The sequence below is a fragment of the Protopterus annectens genome, chromosome 16.part0, assembly GCF_019279795.1.
Source record: "Protopterus annectens isolate FY-2018-M chromosome 16.part0, PAN1.0, whole genome shotgun sequence".
NCBI lineage: Eukaryota > Metazoa > Chordata > Ceratodontiformes > Protopteridae > Protopterus > Protopterus annectens.
Genome location: NC_056750.1, coordinates 249,750,205 through 249,767,744, shown reverse-complemented (window position 1 = coordinate 249,767,744; position 17,540 = coordinate 249,750,205). Strand labels below are relative to the sequence as shown.

General features: G+C 41.2%; 1 protein-coding gene across 1 annotated transcript in view; it reads left to right on the top strand.

Annotated features, from left to right (window-relative positions):
• DHRS1 (dehydrogenase/reductase 1) overlaps positions 1-15,456 on the top strand; it is a gene marked incomplete in the record, with an annotated part of 470,204 nt that extends 454,748 nt beyond the window's left edge. The window contains 1 exon segment of the mRNA XM_044058429.1: positions 15,205-15,456. Within this exon segment, the coding sequence (XP_043914364.1) occupies positions 15,205-15,341 (137 nt within the window).
• Positions 15,457-17,540: the final 2,084 nt, after the last annotated feature.

The following is a 17,540-nucleotide window of genomic DNA, read 5'->3' as shown; positions in this document are numbered from 1 at the left end:
AATTTTGTTTTCGTAACTAGCTTTGGAGGATTTTATCAGGGATCGCAGCTTCTTACTGAGGCTGACCCCAGGGAGCTCCTCCACTCATGGGATTTTACTCTCTTTTGCAACAGTTTCTTCCTTCTGTTGTACAGTTTGTTTATGTCAGGGGACCACCAGATTGGCTTCCTTTTTTTGCAGGATAGCATCTTGTTTCTGTTTGAGATAGCACGATCCATGCACTTGTGTAAGTGCTTATAAAGTGCAGTTCTGTAGGATTCAGTAGTCGTAACTGTATTGCCCATCTGCATGGGTGTCATGAAGTTCACCACTTCTGTCTCAAGAAGCATGAAGTTGGCTTTGGAGAAATTTTTTACCGTGGTTTCCTTAATGGGGGGGGGGGGGGCAGGATGTGGATATCTAGGGTAATTAGCTTATGATCAGATCGGACCAATGAGGCGTTGACTTCAGGTGTGGAACACCAGTCACTCATGTTGGTAATGACTAGATCTGGGATATTGTTGCCCCGGTGGGGGTGTGGATAAATTGATCCAGGGCATTGAAGTTTATGAACTCCAGAAAGCATTGAGCGAAAGAGTTGGTACATGAGTAGTTTTCCCAGTTAATGGTGGGGTAGTTGAAATCACCCATTATTAGGGTGTTTGGTTGAACCCTAATATTTCTCAGTACATCAAGAAAATAGGAGTGGGAATCCTGGGGCATGGTGGGGGGGGGGGTCTGTAACAAGCTACAATTTGGATTGCAGTTTTGCCCAGAGTTAGTTGCACTTGGATAACCTCGGCTGCATTATGCTGAGCAACTAGCCTGGAGGTGTGGATATCCTTAATGAATATGGACACACCTCCGCCTTTGGTGTTCTAGTCCAGGTTACATGGCCGAAAAGTGTGGTATGAGTTATAGCCTTGTAGTGCAGGGGTGCTGTCTGAAGCCTTGAACCAAGTCTCAGTCACTGCACAGATATTGATGTTCTCCATTTTAAGAAGTACCTCGAGTGAGTGCATTTTGAGATTTAGACTTCTAGCATTGAGCAGCATCACCCTCAGTTTTTGCTTGCCTGTTCCTGTTACGGTGGTGAATTTGTCATTTGAACCTTGCCTAAAAAAAGGCACTATAGGGGTGGCAAGAACCTTAGCCAGTATCCAGAATCCCAGGGGTGACAGGTACAGGCCATCTCTGGCAAAGCATCGTGTTCTTTCAACCATGTCATCCTAGGCAGACAGATACTGGATCCCTTTAGAATGACACCAGAAGCTTAGCCAATTGTTGAAGTCAATCATTTTGTCCTTGTAATGTGGTGGTATTCTGGGTGGTGGCAGAATGCTACTCAGGGCTAGGTTCATACCTGCCTGGGCTACAAGATTGGAGAGCTCTTCCATGTGTCTCTTCATGTAGTCCAGGGAGGTACGTCTCAGGTCGTTCACACTGTATGGCTTTGCAGGGCTAATATTCATTTGTAAGATCACTGAAGTTTATATGAATCAGCTTGGAATACATTGATGTGTGGCTACTTTTTCCATGGAACAAAGCTAAACAAGACATTATTTTTATTACTGTCAGACATCTGAAATGCACAAAGAAGTAGCTGTAACTGCAGGGTGGGAATGGGAACTGTCTGTAGAATATAGCCGGCCCCCTTATCATTTTCTCAATGTAAACCGTCATAATCTGGCTTTACAGGACTAATGAACATTTGGAGCCGTTTATAGAAAGTAACTCTCATCTTCTCTTTTTAAACCATCACTACCTGGCTTTGCAGTTTTGCTGTACATTTGCAAGATTAATATGATTTGTGAAAAGCAACTTGGAATACTTAATGTGTGGCTACTGTTTGTAGGGAATAGAGTTGATATGCAGTACAGGGACTTTATTTTTTTATCACAGATGTCTTAAGTGGGCACAGACATAGCTTTACCTAGTAGGTGGGGTTGTGAGCTGTCTGTAGAAAATAACTGACCCTATTGTTAATAAGTCACTGTTTGGCTTTGGAGGACTAGTTTGCATTTGGAGCAGCCTGTAGAAAGTAACTGATCCTGTTGTTATTGTTGTTTGCTAAGTTTAAACCATTACTTTCTGGCTTTGCCTAGTGTTCTCAGATGCTAGGAAATGGAAAAAATGAATGGGTCAGTAGGAGCTGTAGGTTCTGTGATCATGTGGACATCTGGGTCTCTAAAAAGAGCCTACAAAAATAAATAAAAAGTAAAGATACTACACTACCCTGGAGTACATTTTGATTCATCACAGTGAAAAAATAGTAGTCTAGGTTTGAAGTATACTCAGAAACTTAAAAAAAATATACTTGCCGACTGTATTGTTTTTGTAATGTATTGTTAATTTCTGCTCTGTTTTGATATGTACAGCTTACTGCCTCTCTGTTCCTTTTTTTAACTTCTTTGTGAATTACTTCACCCTGGCAGTATGTGCAAATAGTTCTTATCAGTCTGCCACCCTGGTAACCAGATGTGAAATAAAATAAAACATAAACCCACACACAGGTTCATAGGTGTGTACTAGGCCAATGGCCCTGGAGCCTTTACAAGCCTAGCCCATAGAAGTGTCCTGGCATCATGCCGCCTGACATTAGTTCCCAGTGCCTCTATCAAGTAGAGCCACTGGAGTGATCCCCAGAGTGAACTTTCTATTTCCCATCCACTCATCAAGATTTCTCTTGAAAAGGGCCTTTGAGGTGCTCTGCTTGACATATATGGGATGTCGATTCCGGAGCATGGGCATTCTCTGAGTTATGAACCTCTCCATCCAGCATTGATTGTGGTAATGAGGTTGAGGTCCCTGGAGCATGTGGTGTGGAGAGATTGGGATTTCTTTAGGTGTAACATTTCTAACAGGGATGGGTCAGACATGACTTTGTAAGTCAAGCAGAGATCACCTCTTAATAGACCATGTGAGACAGAGAAAAGCTGGAGTTTTTTGAGTCTGTCCATGTAGGGCATGTGTTTAAGGCCTAGAATCCTCTTCCTGAGATACTTTTGTAGCCTTTCCAGCTGTTTCAGGTGTTTAGTGAGGTACATGTCAAATGGGACATTATACTCGATGACTGGCCTAATGAGGGAAGCGTAGAGAGAGATGATGACCTCTTTCTTCCTGGATGCAAAACCCTTGGTGAGATGTGCCACATAGAAGGGCTTTCTGACCACAGTGGCAATGTGGTGGTTGAAGGAGAGGTTGCTGTCAACCTGTGTCCCCAGATCTCTTATAATGCCTTCAGTGTTTAGTGGCTTACCATCAATGTGGTAATTAGTGGGAACTGAGTTTTTCCCTAAGGGAATGACGACACATTTCTTTGGCATTAAGCTTAAGGCCATGGTTTCTACACCAGTCGTCGATTTCAGTGAGGCCTTTCTGTAGGATGTCTACATCACTTGGGGAGTTAATAATGGCTCCCAGCTTGCATTTGTCACCGAACTTGGTCAACCAGAGTCCTTCCGTGTTGGCCTGGACTTCTAAGAAGTAGATGCCAAACAGGAGAGGACCCAGGACCGAACCCTGTGGGACTCCACTCGTGACTGCTCAGCATTCTGACTTGGAGTCTGCTACTTTCACACTGTGGGTTCCATCTGTGAGCCAATTTGAAACCCATCTAGTGATATAGGGGTTGATGCCTAGTTTGGTGAGTCTATCAGTAATTCCTGAGTGGGAAATGGTATCAAAGGCCTTGGCCAGATCAAGGTAGGCTGTATGAACTGCCTTGCCCTCATCCACAGCTGTAGTGACGGACTCAAAGAAGTCAACCAGATTGAGCAGGCATGATCTACCCTTCACAAAACCAAATTGCGTGGGTTACAGAGTTTGGAGATTCCATATATCCTTGTTAATTAGGTCCATGATGATGATGCGCTCCTTAGCCTTGCATATCAAACCCGTCAGGCTAATGGGGTGATAATTCGCAGGGTCTGTACTCGCTCCCCCTTTATGGAGAGGGATGACTGTAGCAGTGCGTTATTCTGTAGGGACAAAGCCTGAGGTGAGGCTGTGATTGAACAGGGCACACAGGTGTGGTGCCAGTTCACTTTGACACGGCAACAGTTAAAAGGGAGGGGGCAGAGTTTGAGTGGCTTGTCTACTGTAAGTCTGTTTATTTCTCTTGAAACATACCATTTTTGATAAGTACCTCACATACCCAATTACCATATTTTGAGGAAAGCTTTTAGAACAGTTAAAGGATCTGGCCAGATTCCCAAGCATCTTGAACAAGGACCCTAGGGCACAGGTCCTGCAAAACTACATTTGTCGTTCCAGACTTACTTCTGATACTGTCCATTTCTTGACTTGTGGTAGTGTCCAGTTGTGTAAACTGGCTAGAGGACACTCATGCCATTTGACAGCTGTCCCAAATCAGTACATTTTTGATGAATGAAGTTGAGGTGACTAAAGTTACCCTAACTTACCCTTTTAGAAGTCTGGCATACTTCTCCGGAAAGATTAATTATATATAGTTTTCCCAGTATATTTTGGGTAAATCTCAGCTACTAAATTCTAAGTAAATATATGTTTGTGCTTTTGTGACCAGGAAAGAAAGGAAAAGTTTATCTTATAATCTGATCAACTTAATTATTTCAGCATAGTACTTAAATTGCCTCTGAATATGTAAAGCATGATGTAATCATTCTCTTGGTGTGGGTGAAATACTGAAAGTTGCATTAACTGGTTCATGGTGCTTGTTGAAGCAAGTACAGACATGATTAAAGGGTTTATCCTAAAAAAGGATCTAGCCAAGTGGGTCTATATCAGAACAACGAAAGTCCAAAATAGCGAACGACCTTAAGGTTGAAAATGCAGGACCTTGGACTCGCTATTGTGGGGGGCTGTGCCCCCCCCCCTGCTAAATATATATACCAACTCAGAGACTGCATTTCAGTGAGGAAAGGGTAAATATCCCAATCTCACTGTACCATGATCTCACAAAAAGCAGATCGAGAATCCAGCATTTCCGACCTTTAGGTCATTCGCTATTTTGAGTTTTCAGTGTTCTAATAGGAACCCAGTCAAGTGAAATGTTTTTGGCTTGTTACACATTAAGGCTTACAGCCCAGACATTTTACATACTAAAATAGCTGCAACAGGAATGACTATTCTCCATCATAAATGTATTAATTCATCTGAAACTGTTGCAAACTTCAGTCTAACATCAGGGACCCTCCTAGGTCCCTTTCTGTTTGCTTTTTATCCCTCTACGTCATTAGAATTCTCCATTTTTTTGTGTGTGAAACTGCTGCACTGAGACAGGGACATGCCCTGCAATGATGCAATCTGGAGATGTGCTGCACTGCTGTGTGCTGTAACATCAGGTGCCACACTGTTGCATGGTTTGGTATCATATGCTGCAGTGATACATGCTGTAACATCTTGTGTCTGCACTAGTACATAATGTGACATCATGTGCTGCACTGGTGCATGCTGTGGCATCATGTGACCCTATGTTGCATGCTTTGGCATCATGTGCTGTATTGATGGCACAGTCTGACATCATGTGCCTGTAGTGCATAATATGATATCATGTTTCTCACCAGGAAATTCTGCCTAGGCTCTGAGAACTGTCATTTACCTGTTTCACCTATTGATCCTGACCTAGGTTATGGAAATGTATCATGTTTTATACCTAAAGGATTGAAAATGTCTAAACATTTGTGTAGGCTGCAAAATAATGAGACAAGATGTACGCCATCATTAGTTCTAGTGCTTGGGAGGGGAGCACAGTGTGAAGCACTGCCATAAGTGCAAGCAGCTCAATGCAAAAAGTCTTGGCTTGCTGAGAATCAGTGTGTGTGTGTGGGGGGGGTGTCCCATGTGCAGCCCCAGGTTTTGTTGTGGATAGTGTCAGAAGAAAAATGAAATCATTTTAACTAGCTAGAGCTCAAGGTCAGGCCTGTCTTCTGTGTTGACAGGTGAGGGGAGGCCCAGACATTTTCACCTTTAGGGGTGTATCCTGAGATGTAAGCACAACCATTCTTATGGTTGATTTGGTCAGATCGTGAACATAACAGACCTACTTCTGGCCATAGATCTTTGAATCATTGGCACTTCATCTCAGATCTGTCCTTGATCACAGCAAGGTTTGATGGCTCAGGCAGAAGAAGGTCCACTGAACCTTTCCATGCCAGAAAACTGGATTTAGGAAGTAATTTTTGGAGGAAATGGCTTATCTTTGTCTGTAACCACTGATTGAAATAAAGGCTGCTGAGGTCAAGGAAGTTCACTGACTTTCGGCATTAATGTTATATCCTGTCCATAGCACTTGAGGTAGCCAGTGTTTATGGCATATTTTCTACCCCATCCTTTTATAAGATGAGCAGAGTGCAGTCTAAAGTGGGTTATAGTAGAACTTTTTAAACTAAACCGTCAAAATCTGGGACTCGTGTTACCATCAAACTGCACTGTCCATGTGTAGATTCATGGCAAGTGACTGCTACAGTCATTGTTCCCATCCATAACACCATTAGTCTGTTGTCAAAGGGTTTTGAAGGATAGATGCCAGGTTATCATTTGCTGTGGTAGAAGTTTACAGAAGTAGTTTAAGCACTGGAACAATGGAGGGCTGACAGCAACCATACAAAACAGGGTACATTCTAAAAATCTGTTAGTCTGAGACATCACCAGAGGACAGTTTTCCAGTGTGAACCTGGACAGCATTTTCCAGAATAACATTGTGAACTGCAAGGTATTGTCCCATTGTGGATTATTCTTAGTAGATGAAATGTGATTATTAAAACATCATCTGTGCATTGATTGTTACTTATAGTATGTAGGCACAACTTGTTTTCATAGGTTGTTTTCACAAATATGGACAAGAGCTACACCTGACTGCTGTAAGCAACCACTGACAATGGGATAACAACCCCCCCCCCCATTCTTTAGTATTGCATTAAACTGCTCCATATAAGCTTAACAGACCATAACAAAACAACCCACACCACTGACAATGATTAACGTCCCACAAAGAATATTTGGTGCACAGTGTTCCAAATTTGATTTAGAAAGACTTGCGTAATACTCTCTCATTTTCATTACATGATAAAAAAAATAGTGGTTGTAAGAAATCCACATTCTAAAAACAACTGTGCAAATCAACATAAACTGCAAAGCTTACACTATTTTGTTATATGGCAATGCAACACAAATGCAATGAGTGTGAAACTTTAAAATCATGGAAGGACCAAAGTACACCACCAAAATCATAATAATCACAACATAAAATAACCTGCAAATTCCAGTAATAACAAAGATATGCATCAGTTTAACATTTCCAAATATCCATTCGTAAGTCTACACATTGAGCCCTGTCAAGAAAGTAACCATAATTACAATAAGAACAACAATTACACAGTATGTACCCTAGAACTATATATCCTACTACAGAGGACCACAGACATGCACACGCCTCCAAGATTTGCCTCCTTTCATTAGCAATGGCTTTAACTTCACTATGAAAAACTTTGAGTTGATGCAAGTTAAGAAGTAAAAGTATTTCTCTTTATAGGTTCATAGGAGGTTACTAGGCTATTGGCCCTAGGGCCGTTATAAGCCTAGCCATGTTATACCCTAGTTGCCTTATTGACCAAGTTGTATGGTCTGTATTTGCAGTGTGAGTCTGTGATCAGCACCGACTGCCCTTATCCAAGAGGGACATTGATTGAATGGCTTGGTGTTAATATGTGTAAGTATTCTATTTATTCACGTTTCTATATCCTGTAATACACACACAGTTCTCATTCATTGTATGTACCCTGAGACCTGTCCACATACATTTTTTGTATAGTGGAGTGTCTGAAGGAAAAATGTTCTTGCTTCAAAAAAGGAATCTGACTATGTCAGTTTTCATTCTGTCTTCAACTGATGGGTTTGAATCCGATCCATTTGATCTGACTCTGCCATTGCTAAAGCTCATGGCAACCTAAAACTCTTGAACTTCTCCCATACCCATAATGCACCAATCCCAAGTACTTCAGATCTCGTTTGTGGCTTTAAGCGAAAGACATGGTGACCGTTACTGTCAGGCATATAAGTGATTTCTGAGTTTATCACTCACCTTAATTAAAATCTTTTAAATCTTTTAATCGTTGATCTTCCTGCTTTAGAGTATTTCTTACCTTGTCACTAAATCCTTTTTTGATATCTAGCTCTTCTAGACATCTCTGCACTCAGTCTCATCCCTCCTTTTCACAGCGATAGCCAGTAAAGAAACCCTAGGCTTCCCAACAGGGTATTCTGACTTCTGATACCTCTGCAGAGCATCCTATTGATGAGGTCCCTAAGAAGAAGGCATGCAAGAGGAAGCACTTTGACTCCCCAGAGGAGTTTATCATCGACGATACAGACTTAGATGAAGGTGAAGGGTCCCCCTGGTCACCACCTGAAGATGTTTCATTTCGAGACATCCTAAGAAAGTGAGGTGGCTGGATGCCCATCAACTCTTTGTCTGAGGAGTCTGTATTCCTGGAGGCTTTCGATACTGGCCTGTCTACCTTCTGGGTGACTCCACCCGCCAACCAGCTCATTGAGTTGATCTCCCGGCAGGCATGGAAGGATCCCAACAGTATAGAGCCAATACCTCAGAGACCAGATAAGATTATGGTACTACCAGCAGACTGTTTTGGGGAAAAGGAGTGTCTGTTGATGCCATGGTCATGGCGGTGGCCACTAAGAAGGAACTTGCCAAGGAGAGTTCCACTATTCATCCCCCCAGTAAGGAGTCTCAGGCAATGGACAGGTTTGGGAAGCATGTCTGTGCTTCAACATCTTTTGCCTTAAGGTCCCTGAATTATGTGGCACATTTCACAAGGCTACAGAGGGATTTAATCAAAGAGCTGTCAAATACCCTCTCAGGATCTGTTGCTGAAGAAGTGCAATCTTCTGTAACTTCTCAGCTGGCTACCATGCAGTCAATTTCTAATTCCTCCATGAAGCTCATTTTGCATGTAGCCAAAGGAACCTCAAGGGCAGCAGGTTTAGGCATTTCTGTGAGGAGGCATGCCTAGATATGTGTCTGTGATTTTACGGAGCCCTTCATATCTTCTTTTGTCAATGCTTCTTTTGACGGCACATCAGTGTTCGACCTCCAAAGTAAAGGACGCATTATCCATGAGTGAGAAGGATGGAAAGACAGTGTCTGCCATGGGCATAAGTTTTTCGACCCCTCAAAGTTCCTTTTCTAGGAATCAGTGAGGGACCTTTCCAGGACACACATGGAGGAAGTTCCCTCAGGGGTAGAGGGTGACCTCTAATGGTAGATGCTGCTCCCATGTCAGAGGTAGCCTGCAGAACCAGGGGTCCAGAGATTCTTTCTCTGACAAGATTCTACCAGCAGTCCTGAAAGGAGGCCTGATTGTGTTGGGGGTTGACTATCTACCACAGAGGCTGGCTAGAAATAACAGATACTTGGGTGCAGAGGATAATTTCCAGAGGTATTATCCATTTTCCCTTCCACCTCCTTTTTCAAGGAAAATCCCAGATGTTCCACCCAGTCAGAGGGAACAAGCAGCAATTCAGGTATAAATGCTACTAGAAAAAAAGTCACCCAAGAGGTCCCACCAAACCAGTTAGAATCCGGAAATTACTCAAGATTCTTTTAGTGCCAAAGAAAACAGGGGACTGGAGACCCATTTTGGATGTCCGTGACTTAAGCAAGTCAGTTTGACGCACCATGTTCCGGATAGTCACGGTTCAGTCCATTCTCCCTTTTCTGGGCAAGGACGACTGGATGTGCTCAGTAGACCTTCAGGATGCATACTATCATATAAAGATGAAAAAGTGATCCAGAAGATATTTATACTATCATATAAAGATGAAAAAGTGATCCAGAAGATATTTATGCTTCCAGCTGGAAGCCAGTCATTATCAGTTCAGGGTTCTGCCCTTTGGTTTCGCCACAGTCCCTAGAGTGTTTACCAAATGTAAGACAGCAGTAGCAGCTCACTTGAGACTGCAGGGAGTCTGGGTGTTTCCATATCTAGACGACTGGCTCATTACTGCCTCAAGCAGGCATCATTTAATAAGGGCAGAGGATCAGGTTCTCCAGACATGTTCTCATCTGGGGATAACAATAAACTATGAAAAATCTCAACTGGAACCAACTCAAAATTTGGAATTTATAGAAGCACTATTAAACAGAGTTAATGATAGCCTCACTGCCTCTATCAAGGACTCAGACTATATGATCACAGGTTAGAAAAATAATCTGCAGCACCAAGATTTCAGCCCGTTTGATCCATCAAGCTCTAGGATCAATGTCTGCGGCAATAACACTAGTACCTTTAGCCAGATTTTACATGAGGCCTCTACAGTGGATGCTATCAACACAATGGTTGACACTTTACCAACGCATATCAAATCCAATTCTAATCACCAATGCATGCAAGAAGGATCTCAAGTGGTGGATTCAATCACAACAGGTTCTACAAGGCCATCTGTTCATTCCCCCTCAGCCCAAGGCCATAGTGACCATGGGCGCTTCCCAGTTTGGGTGGGGGGGGGCATTTTCTGGATTAAACAGTCCAAGGCACTTGGTCCCCCGAAGATGCCAACTTGCATATCAATGTCCTAGAGATAAGAGCAGTGCTTTTAGCATTGCAGGCCCTTTAGAATGCTCTCCCTTTGGGGAGGATAGCAATTCAAATGGACAATATGTCAGTGTGAAAAAACACAATACCAGCAAATATTCCTGGAATTTTTGGATTTGCTGGTATTGTGGTTTTTCATATTGATTTTGGTCTCCCTTGTTTGGACAATATGTTAGTGGTTTGGTACATCAACAAACAAGGAAGACCCAGATCATATCCCTTGTGTCAAGAAGCACTCAGAGTGTGGCAATGGGCGATTTCATCCAACCGCTTACTCATAGCAATGCACATTTTGGGGAAGTCCAGGGTGATAGCAGACAAGCTGAGCAGGTGCATTCTTCTACTTCATGAATGGTCCCTGAACAGGAATGTAATGGAAATGATATTCTGTCTATGGGGCCAGCCTTGCTGCGATCTCTTTGCTTCTCCTCTAAACAACAAATGCAGCAGCTACTTTGCCCTAATGTCCCCACAGGGAGAATCAAGGAGGAATGCTGTACTTCCCAACTGGCTACCCAGTCTTCTTTATGCTTATCCAGCAATTCCACTTATTCCAAAATTCCTACAGAAAGCTACCATGTTAAAGAGCAAAGACATCCTCTTTGCGCTTACTGACCTCAACAGATTTGGTTCTCCTTCCTTTGGCCTCACTTACTTCACCAATCTTGTATTCTGGATCCGACTCCAGACCTCCTATCTCACCAGACAGGCATGATTCACCCACACATCAAACCGCAGGCTGACTGCCTGGCATCTCCAATTTCATTAATAGCCAGACAACCTATGCTGTCTTCACCCATCCGACATTTACCTTTATCTTCCCATAAACCCTCTACTTAAAAACTCTACTCCAGTAAACGGAAGAGGTTTGTTTACTGGGCTTAGCAAAATAATGTCTATCCTTTTTCAGCTCTCATACATAACATCCATGAATTTTTAGCCCTGCTTTTTAAAGGAGGAGCTAGTTATTCAACAATTAAAGTTTAGTAACAGAGATATTAAATTTTCATATTGGATTTGAGGATTCCTGTGTCACTTGTCATAAACTCAGCAAAGCCTTTTTGTGAGGCACTATACTTCTAAGACCTCCTTTCAAAAATCCAACTCCCCCGTGGGACCTGAATCTGGTACTGCAAGCTCTTACTCATTCCCCCTCTGAACCAGCAGCTAAGTGTGACCTTAAATACCTTTCTTGGAAAACAATTGTTCTAGTAGCCATTACTTCTGCCAGACGAATTTCTGAGATTCAAGCCTTGTCCTCAAAACCTCCATACTTAATCTTTCACCAAGGACAGAGTGACGATATGAACTAATGCATCTTTTCTTGTCAGAATCTAATATCAGTTAATCCGTTCATTTGCCAATATTCTTTCCTAAATTTGCTAGCAAGAGATTATACATGTTACATTTGTTGGATGTGCACAGGCAGTTACATTTTTACCTGCATAGAACAAAAGGCATCAGAAAAACTGACCAATTGTTTGTCTCATTTGCAGAAACAAAATTGGGGAAGCCAGTTGCCAAAGTAACTTTAGCCAGATGACTGACTGTATTTTGTATATTTATAATAAATTGGGCATTACCTTACCAAAACCATTATGGACCCATTCAACTAGATCCCTGGCAACTTCTTCAGTGTTTCAGTCCAGAATGTCAATGGATGATATATGTGCAGCAGCAACTTGGGCTACTCCCCATACTTTTGTTACTTATTAGAAGTTGGATCTGGTCTGCAGAGGTGGAGCATTATTTGGTTCTGCACTGCTTAGGAATATACTTCCTTGAGTCCATTTGGGATTGTAGGTCGCTGGGGACTCTGTCCTATCAATTGAGGATAGAATGAAAATTGACAACATCAGATAAAGAAGTTATGTACTCACTGTAACGTTCTGTGTTGTCTATTTTCATTCTTCCTCAGCTCTCCACCCACCAACCCCTATTCGTTGAAAACTCCTGGAAGAGAATGACTGACATGGTTAGATGACATCACCGTCCTTTATATTGAGTCCCAGATGTAGTCTTCTCCCTATTTGACTGCAAACATTTCCTTTCTTGTAGAACCAGCAGACAAGATCTGAGGATCTTGGGGGTTGGTACATTATGGGTAAGGGAGAAGCTCGAGAGTTTTAGGTTGCCACGAGCGTTAGCAACGGCAAAGTTAGATCTGTCAGATTGGATCCCAACCCATCAGATGAGGAATGAAAATGGACAACAAAGATAATACATAATGTCTTTTTAATTTACATTAACATATTTGTTTAACATGGATGGTAGGCTGGTATTAGTTCTCGTTGTCATCCTAATACATACATATATGTATATTATTTTATTTTATTATTTTTTTTTACATGTCATCCCACCACTGGGTGGAAAAGGGGTTGATTAGTTGAGTCAGTTTATGTTTCAGTTACAGGTGCATGCTGTAGTCATCCAGTGCCATCTGTGCTTCAGGTGATAATGGCATGTGTTTGTTTTGAATGAACAGAACATTATTTTACTCTTCCAAGCATTAAAGTGTGACAGGGTTGCAAAGATACAGCAAAGTAGATAGTTATAGAATGAATGCTTTCAGGTTTTGGTCAAGAACTTAGAATGTCTCTGCTGTATTGCATTAATTAAACTTATGAACTGGCCCTCTGTATTGCAGATATTTGTCATGTTGAGGTGAAAAGCTTCACTGGCTTCCATGTAGAATAAAAGCATGTCACTACATTTCTGTTTGCAAAAGACATCCATTTTAAAATGTCTGTTCTTGTCCGTTTGGCTCAGAGTGCTGCAGCATGGACTTCCTCTGTAGAGTATGGCATTATTTATTTATTTGACATTTGTTGACCGGTTATGTCAGTCTGGGCATGTGCCCTTTTTCAGCGAAGGCCCGGGGAGAAACGCTCCAGAGTTTACATAAAACAGCAGTCAAACAGTAAGTAGTACAATGGGTAGATATCAGAGTAACAAATAGTACAAGTTAAACATTTGCAAAACCAAAGTCAAGTAATGATCCAGTTGACAAGTCATAAAGCATAAAACAAAGGGACTTCCTAGTACAAATAGAACAAGTGAAGATAAAACTAAATTCATTAAATATTCATTACATTCATTATGTGGTGTGTTCCAGAAATGGCACAAGTGAAATCATTAGTAATTTAAGGATTTGCTTATACTGCTAACTCAGGAGGGGGGATATTATTTGTATCTTGACCCACCAGAGTTCATTTTGGGCTGCATACATGCGTGTTAATTAATGCACTCAGCTTATATGTGTAGATTTTGAGATAAAATGTAAATCTCAAGTTTGTTTTTTGTTTACCATTTGGTATAGGAAGCCATACCAGAAGTCCTCTTAGCTGACTTTGGACAGTCAACCCTCTGATCTTCCAACATACATACCTCTCAACTTCTAAGAGCAAGAAATGTAGACAAAATCTAAAATAATGCAGGGACAAAGGCCCAAAAAATAGGGACACATTTTAAATATTGCTCTTATAAACTTAAGAGAACATCAGTTATTTGTTTTTTTTTTTTTTTCTGTAGCTGAGCAGGACATGCAGCACAATAAAATGTCATGACTTCATTGGTCTAAGGTGAGTTCACAAAGTATGTTTCTAAACGGTTTTCCATTACCTTGGGAAAATTGTCTTTGGAAGAAATGCATGAAGAGACATACCATAATCAATAATGCTGTTTATTTTCTGTAAATTTTTTTAGTGGTTACATTTTGTAGTATTGTTTTGCATACTGTACATTTTATAGTCATACTTAGTTATTTCCATACATTAGCCATGCTGTATGTTAGTTTGCACAGAGGATAATAAAGGCATTTGTGTTTGGAACAGTGCGTGCTTTGTGGGTAATCTGATATAAGGTAAATGAAAGAAGATGTAAAATCTGTGCATCAGTTATAGTTGCAATCTTTTAGTCTGAAGTACTTTGCAAAGCTTATTTTTACTGTAGAATATGAATAAAGAAATGGAATGGTAGAAAGATGGTTACAAGGGAAGGCTCTGTGTGTTTATGCACTTGTTGGGTTGGGAGGGTGGCCTAATGGTTAAGGTGTTTGCCTTACAAACACAAGATACAGGGTTTGAATCTCACAGGGGATAACTGGCTAGGCTTAAAATGGCTCGCAAGAGCAGTTAGCCTAGTACTAACCTATGAACCTATGTTCTTCACTGGACAGCCTGTGTGCTTCCCCAAATACTTAGTGTATACTTACACACACACACCTCTTCGGTCCTGTTTCTGTGAGAAGTATTAATGCCTGTTCTTTCTGTGTTCTGCACTGGTGCAGTCATCCTTTAGAAAGGCACAGAACTTGTGCAGTAGGTGGCAGTTGAAGAGCATGCTTGGCTCAACAATTCATGAAATGTCATCAGTATTTAACATTTTCCGTTAGTACAGTCATGTATTGATGTGGTTTAAACAAAGGGAACAAATTAAGTGCAGACTAACAAAGCAGTAATAAATTGCAATTTTCTTTGTGGTTTGTGTGGAAAGTATGCAAGTCAAGTAATCAGTCTGAAACAGTAATGCTTTAGCAAACACTAGGAAGCAGTTAGACCACTCGGTTCACATTTAATAAAGTAAATAACATGGTTTGGGTCATCACTCATGTTTTCTTTTATTGTTTTTCTAGGTCGTGCAGTTGCAAATTACAGATCCTTGAAATTCATTTTTAGCCATATACCAGGAATGACTTGGCTTTCCAGAATAATCCCAGGATTTCTTTCAGTCCCAAAATGGGTCCTTGCTCTTGTGAGCAGCAAGTTTTGAACTTTGTGTCATGCACTGTGGTGAAAGCACTTTCCTTCAATTTTAGAATGTGTTTGAAGAGATCTTTTGCCATTCCAAGAAAACGCAAGTTTGAATTAAATATGTACACTAATGATCTGAAGTTTGAATTTGTTGCAATCCTGTCTGTAGAAAAACATTCACTTGCAGATATTAAGAAGGACTGACATGTCTCCAGAGAAACAGGATAAAATGCACATGCCATGATTCAGCATAGTAACAGTAGCAATTAGCTACAAACTAGCAGGCTATTGCCTTGTTATTTTGTTTAATCTGTAAAGGCAATTATGTTGGTTATTTCTGCTTGTATCATGGTGTCTTTACTTTACATATAAATAAGCTGGCAGAAGATCACAATTGCCCAGGCATTGCAGCTATTCCTGCTACCCCACCCCTTTTCTTTCATTTGTTCCAGGTTTCTCTGTGCCACCATCTTCCTCTGCACTCTAAAGCTGTCTCTTGTGGTATAGTCTAGATCCAAGTTACCCTCTTTGTGAAACACTGCTTTACTAAAGTCCGTCCTGAGCCATCCTTCTCCCAGCTGCCACATCACCTTATCCTGTTTGTCCTTCCTGTTCATGTCCATCCCCTGTCACTTGCCCCCCAACAGTTCAGTGGGTCCATATTAAAGCACGTTTCACTCACTACTGTAGACTTCTTTGCAACTAGCATGCTGCAGTTCTATTGGGCCTTGCTTTCTTTCTCCTGTTCCATCTGTCCAAGGCTCTCCTGAATGTTGAGTCATTATGTTCATCATTAGGTTACTGCTGCAGTAGCCTTAAGGTATAGGAAACATTGTGCCAAGGATCGCAACAACTAGCTATCTTTCATAACTTTAGGACATCTCCCAAGTGCCCTCGCTATTGCCCTTCATGAGAGAAGTAAGATAAATTCAATGGCTGGGGCACCAAAAGTTCAGAATGCTCTTGGCAGTGAAGAGTGCAGTCCTCTGCGAGCTTTGGAAGATCAGCCATCTGCTAGTATCTCTATAAGGCTGGGTAGATAAGATCCCCATTGGAAATTGTCTTCCACAATGTTATATTTTTAAAAGAAATTTGCTCATTTTAGTTTATAAGCTGACTTATGGTTCCCTGAGGGAAATCCCTTGTAAATATTGTATTTTCTCAGGGAAAATAGCAACTTTAAGCTCAGTCTTCATTGTCCACAGCTTAGTCTTTTATGTTTGAGGGTTGCCATTTAAACCTTTTACCTCAAAACTCAGTATTCCTATCAAAATATTTTACCAACTGAACTAAGCTTGGGTATCTTTTTCCTGCTTGCAATTGGTCTTGGGTCCCTGTGGTGATTTCCTGGTTGATCTATACATTTTGTGACAAAATGTGTACTGCTTGTGCATAACACTGTTTTGAGAAGCTTGGGCAAGTGTGTTTGATTGTCATTAAATTATTTTACCTTAAGCAGTACTTTGCACTTAACCTTCATAATATTTGTAGTAAAATTACAGCTTTACCTCCTTGGATATCACTGTGTTCCCCAGATATCCTAACTGGTTTACTATCAATATTGTGAAAGGCAAAATGATTTCCATTCACAGTGTCGAAGTAAACCATCAAATCTGGAATCCCGACCCCTTCGCAATGTCGACCCAAATGATCGAGACATTTGAGTCTGCATTGCCACTGAAAACATCATGTGATAGTCGTATAGGAGCTGATGTAAATCAAACTCCTATACGACATATCACATTTTTGTAGGGGGGAAGCCCCTTCTGCACCCCCCACACCCCCTGATACTAATATTTTCCAACTCCAAGATCGCACTACAGTGGGGATATGGATGAATTTCCAGTCCCCACTGTACTGCGATCTCCATACATATAATCAAACACACTTATGCAAATACACTGCTGCATTCGCATAAGTGTGTTTTGACTATCCCATACACTTTTCATTTTGTGCACGACATTCTGATTTTCAGTAGCATACATGCAAACAGAATGTAGTTAGCACAAATGATAGTAAACCATCCTAACCATCACTGAAACTTAGCTTAAATCCAGTGTGAAAGATGCAGAAATACTACTTCCAGGGTTTAACATTATGAGGACTGACCTACCCCACAAAAAAGGAGGCAGAGTCTCCCTACAGTTCCCTAGCTCCTATTCTGACTTCAATCCCAAATTTCACTCCGCTGAAATATTCATAATACTTTTAAAGCTAA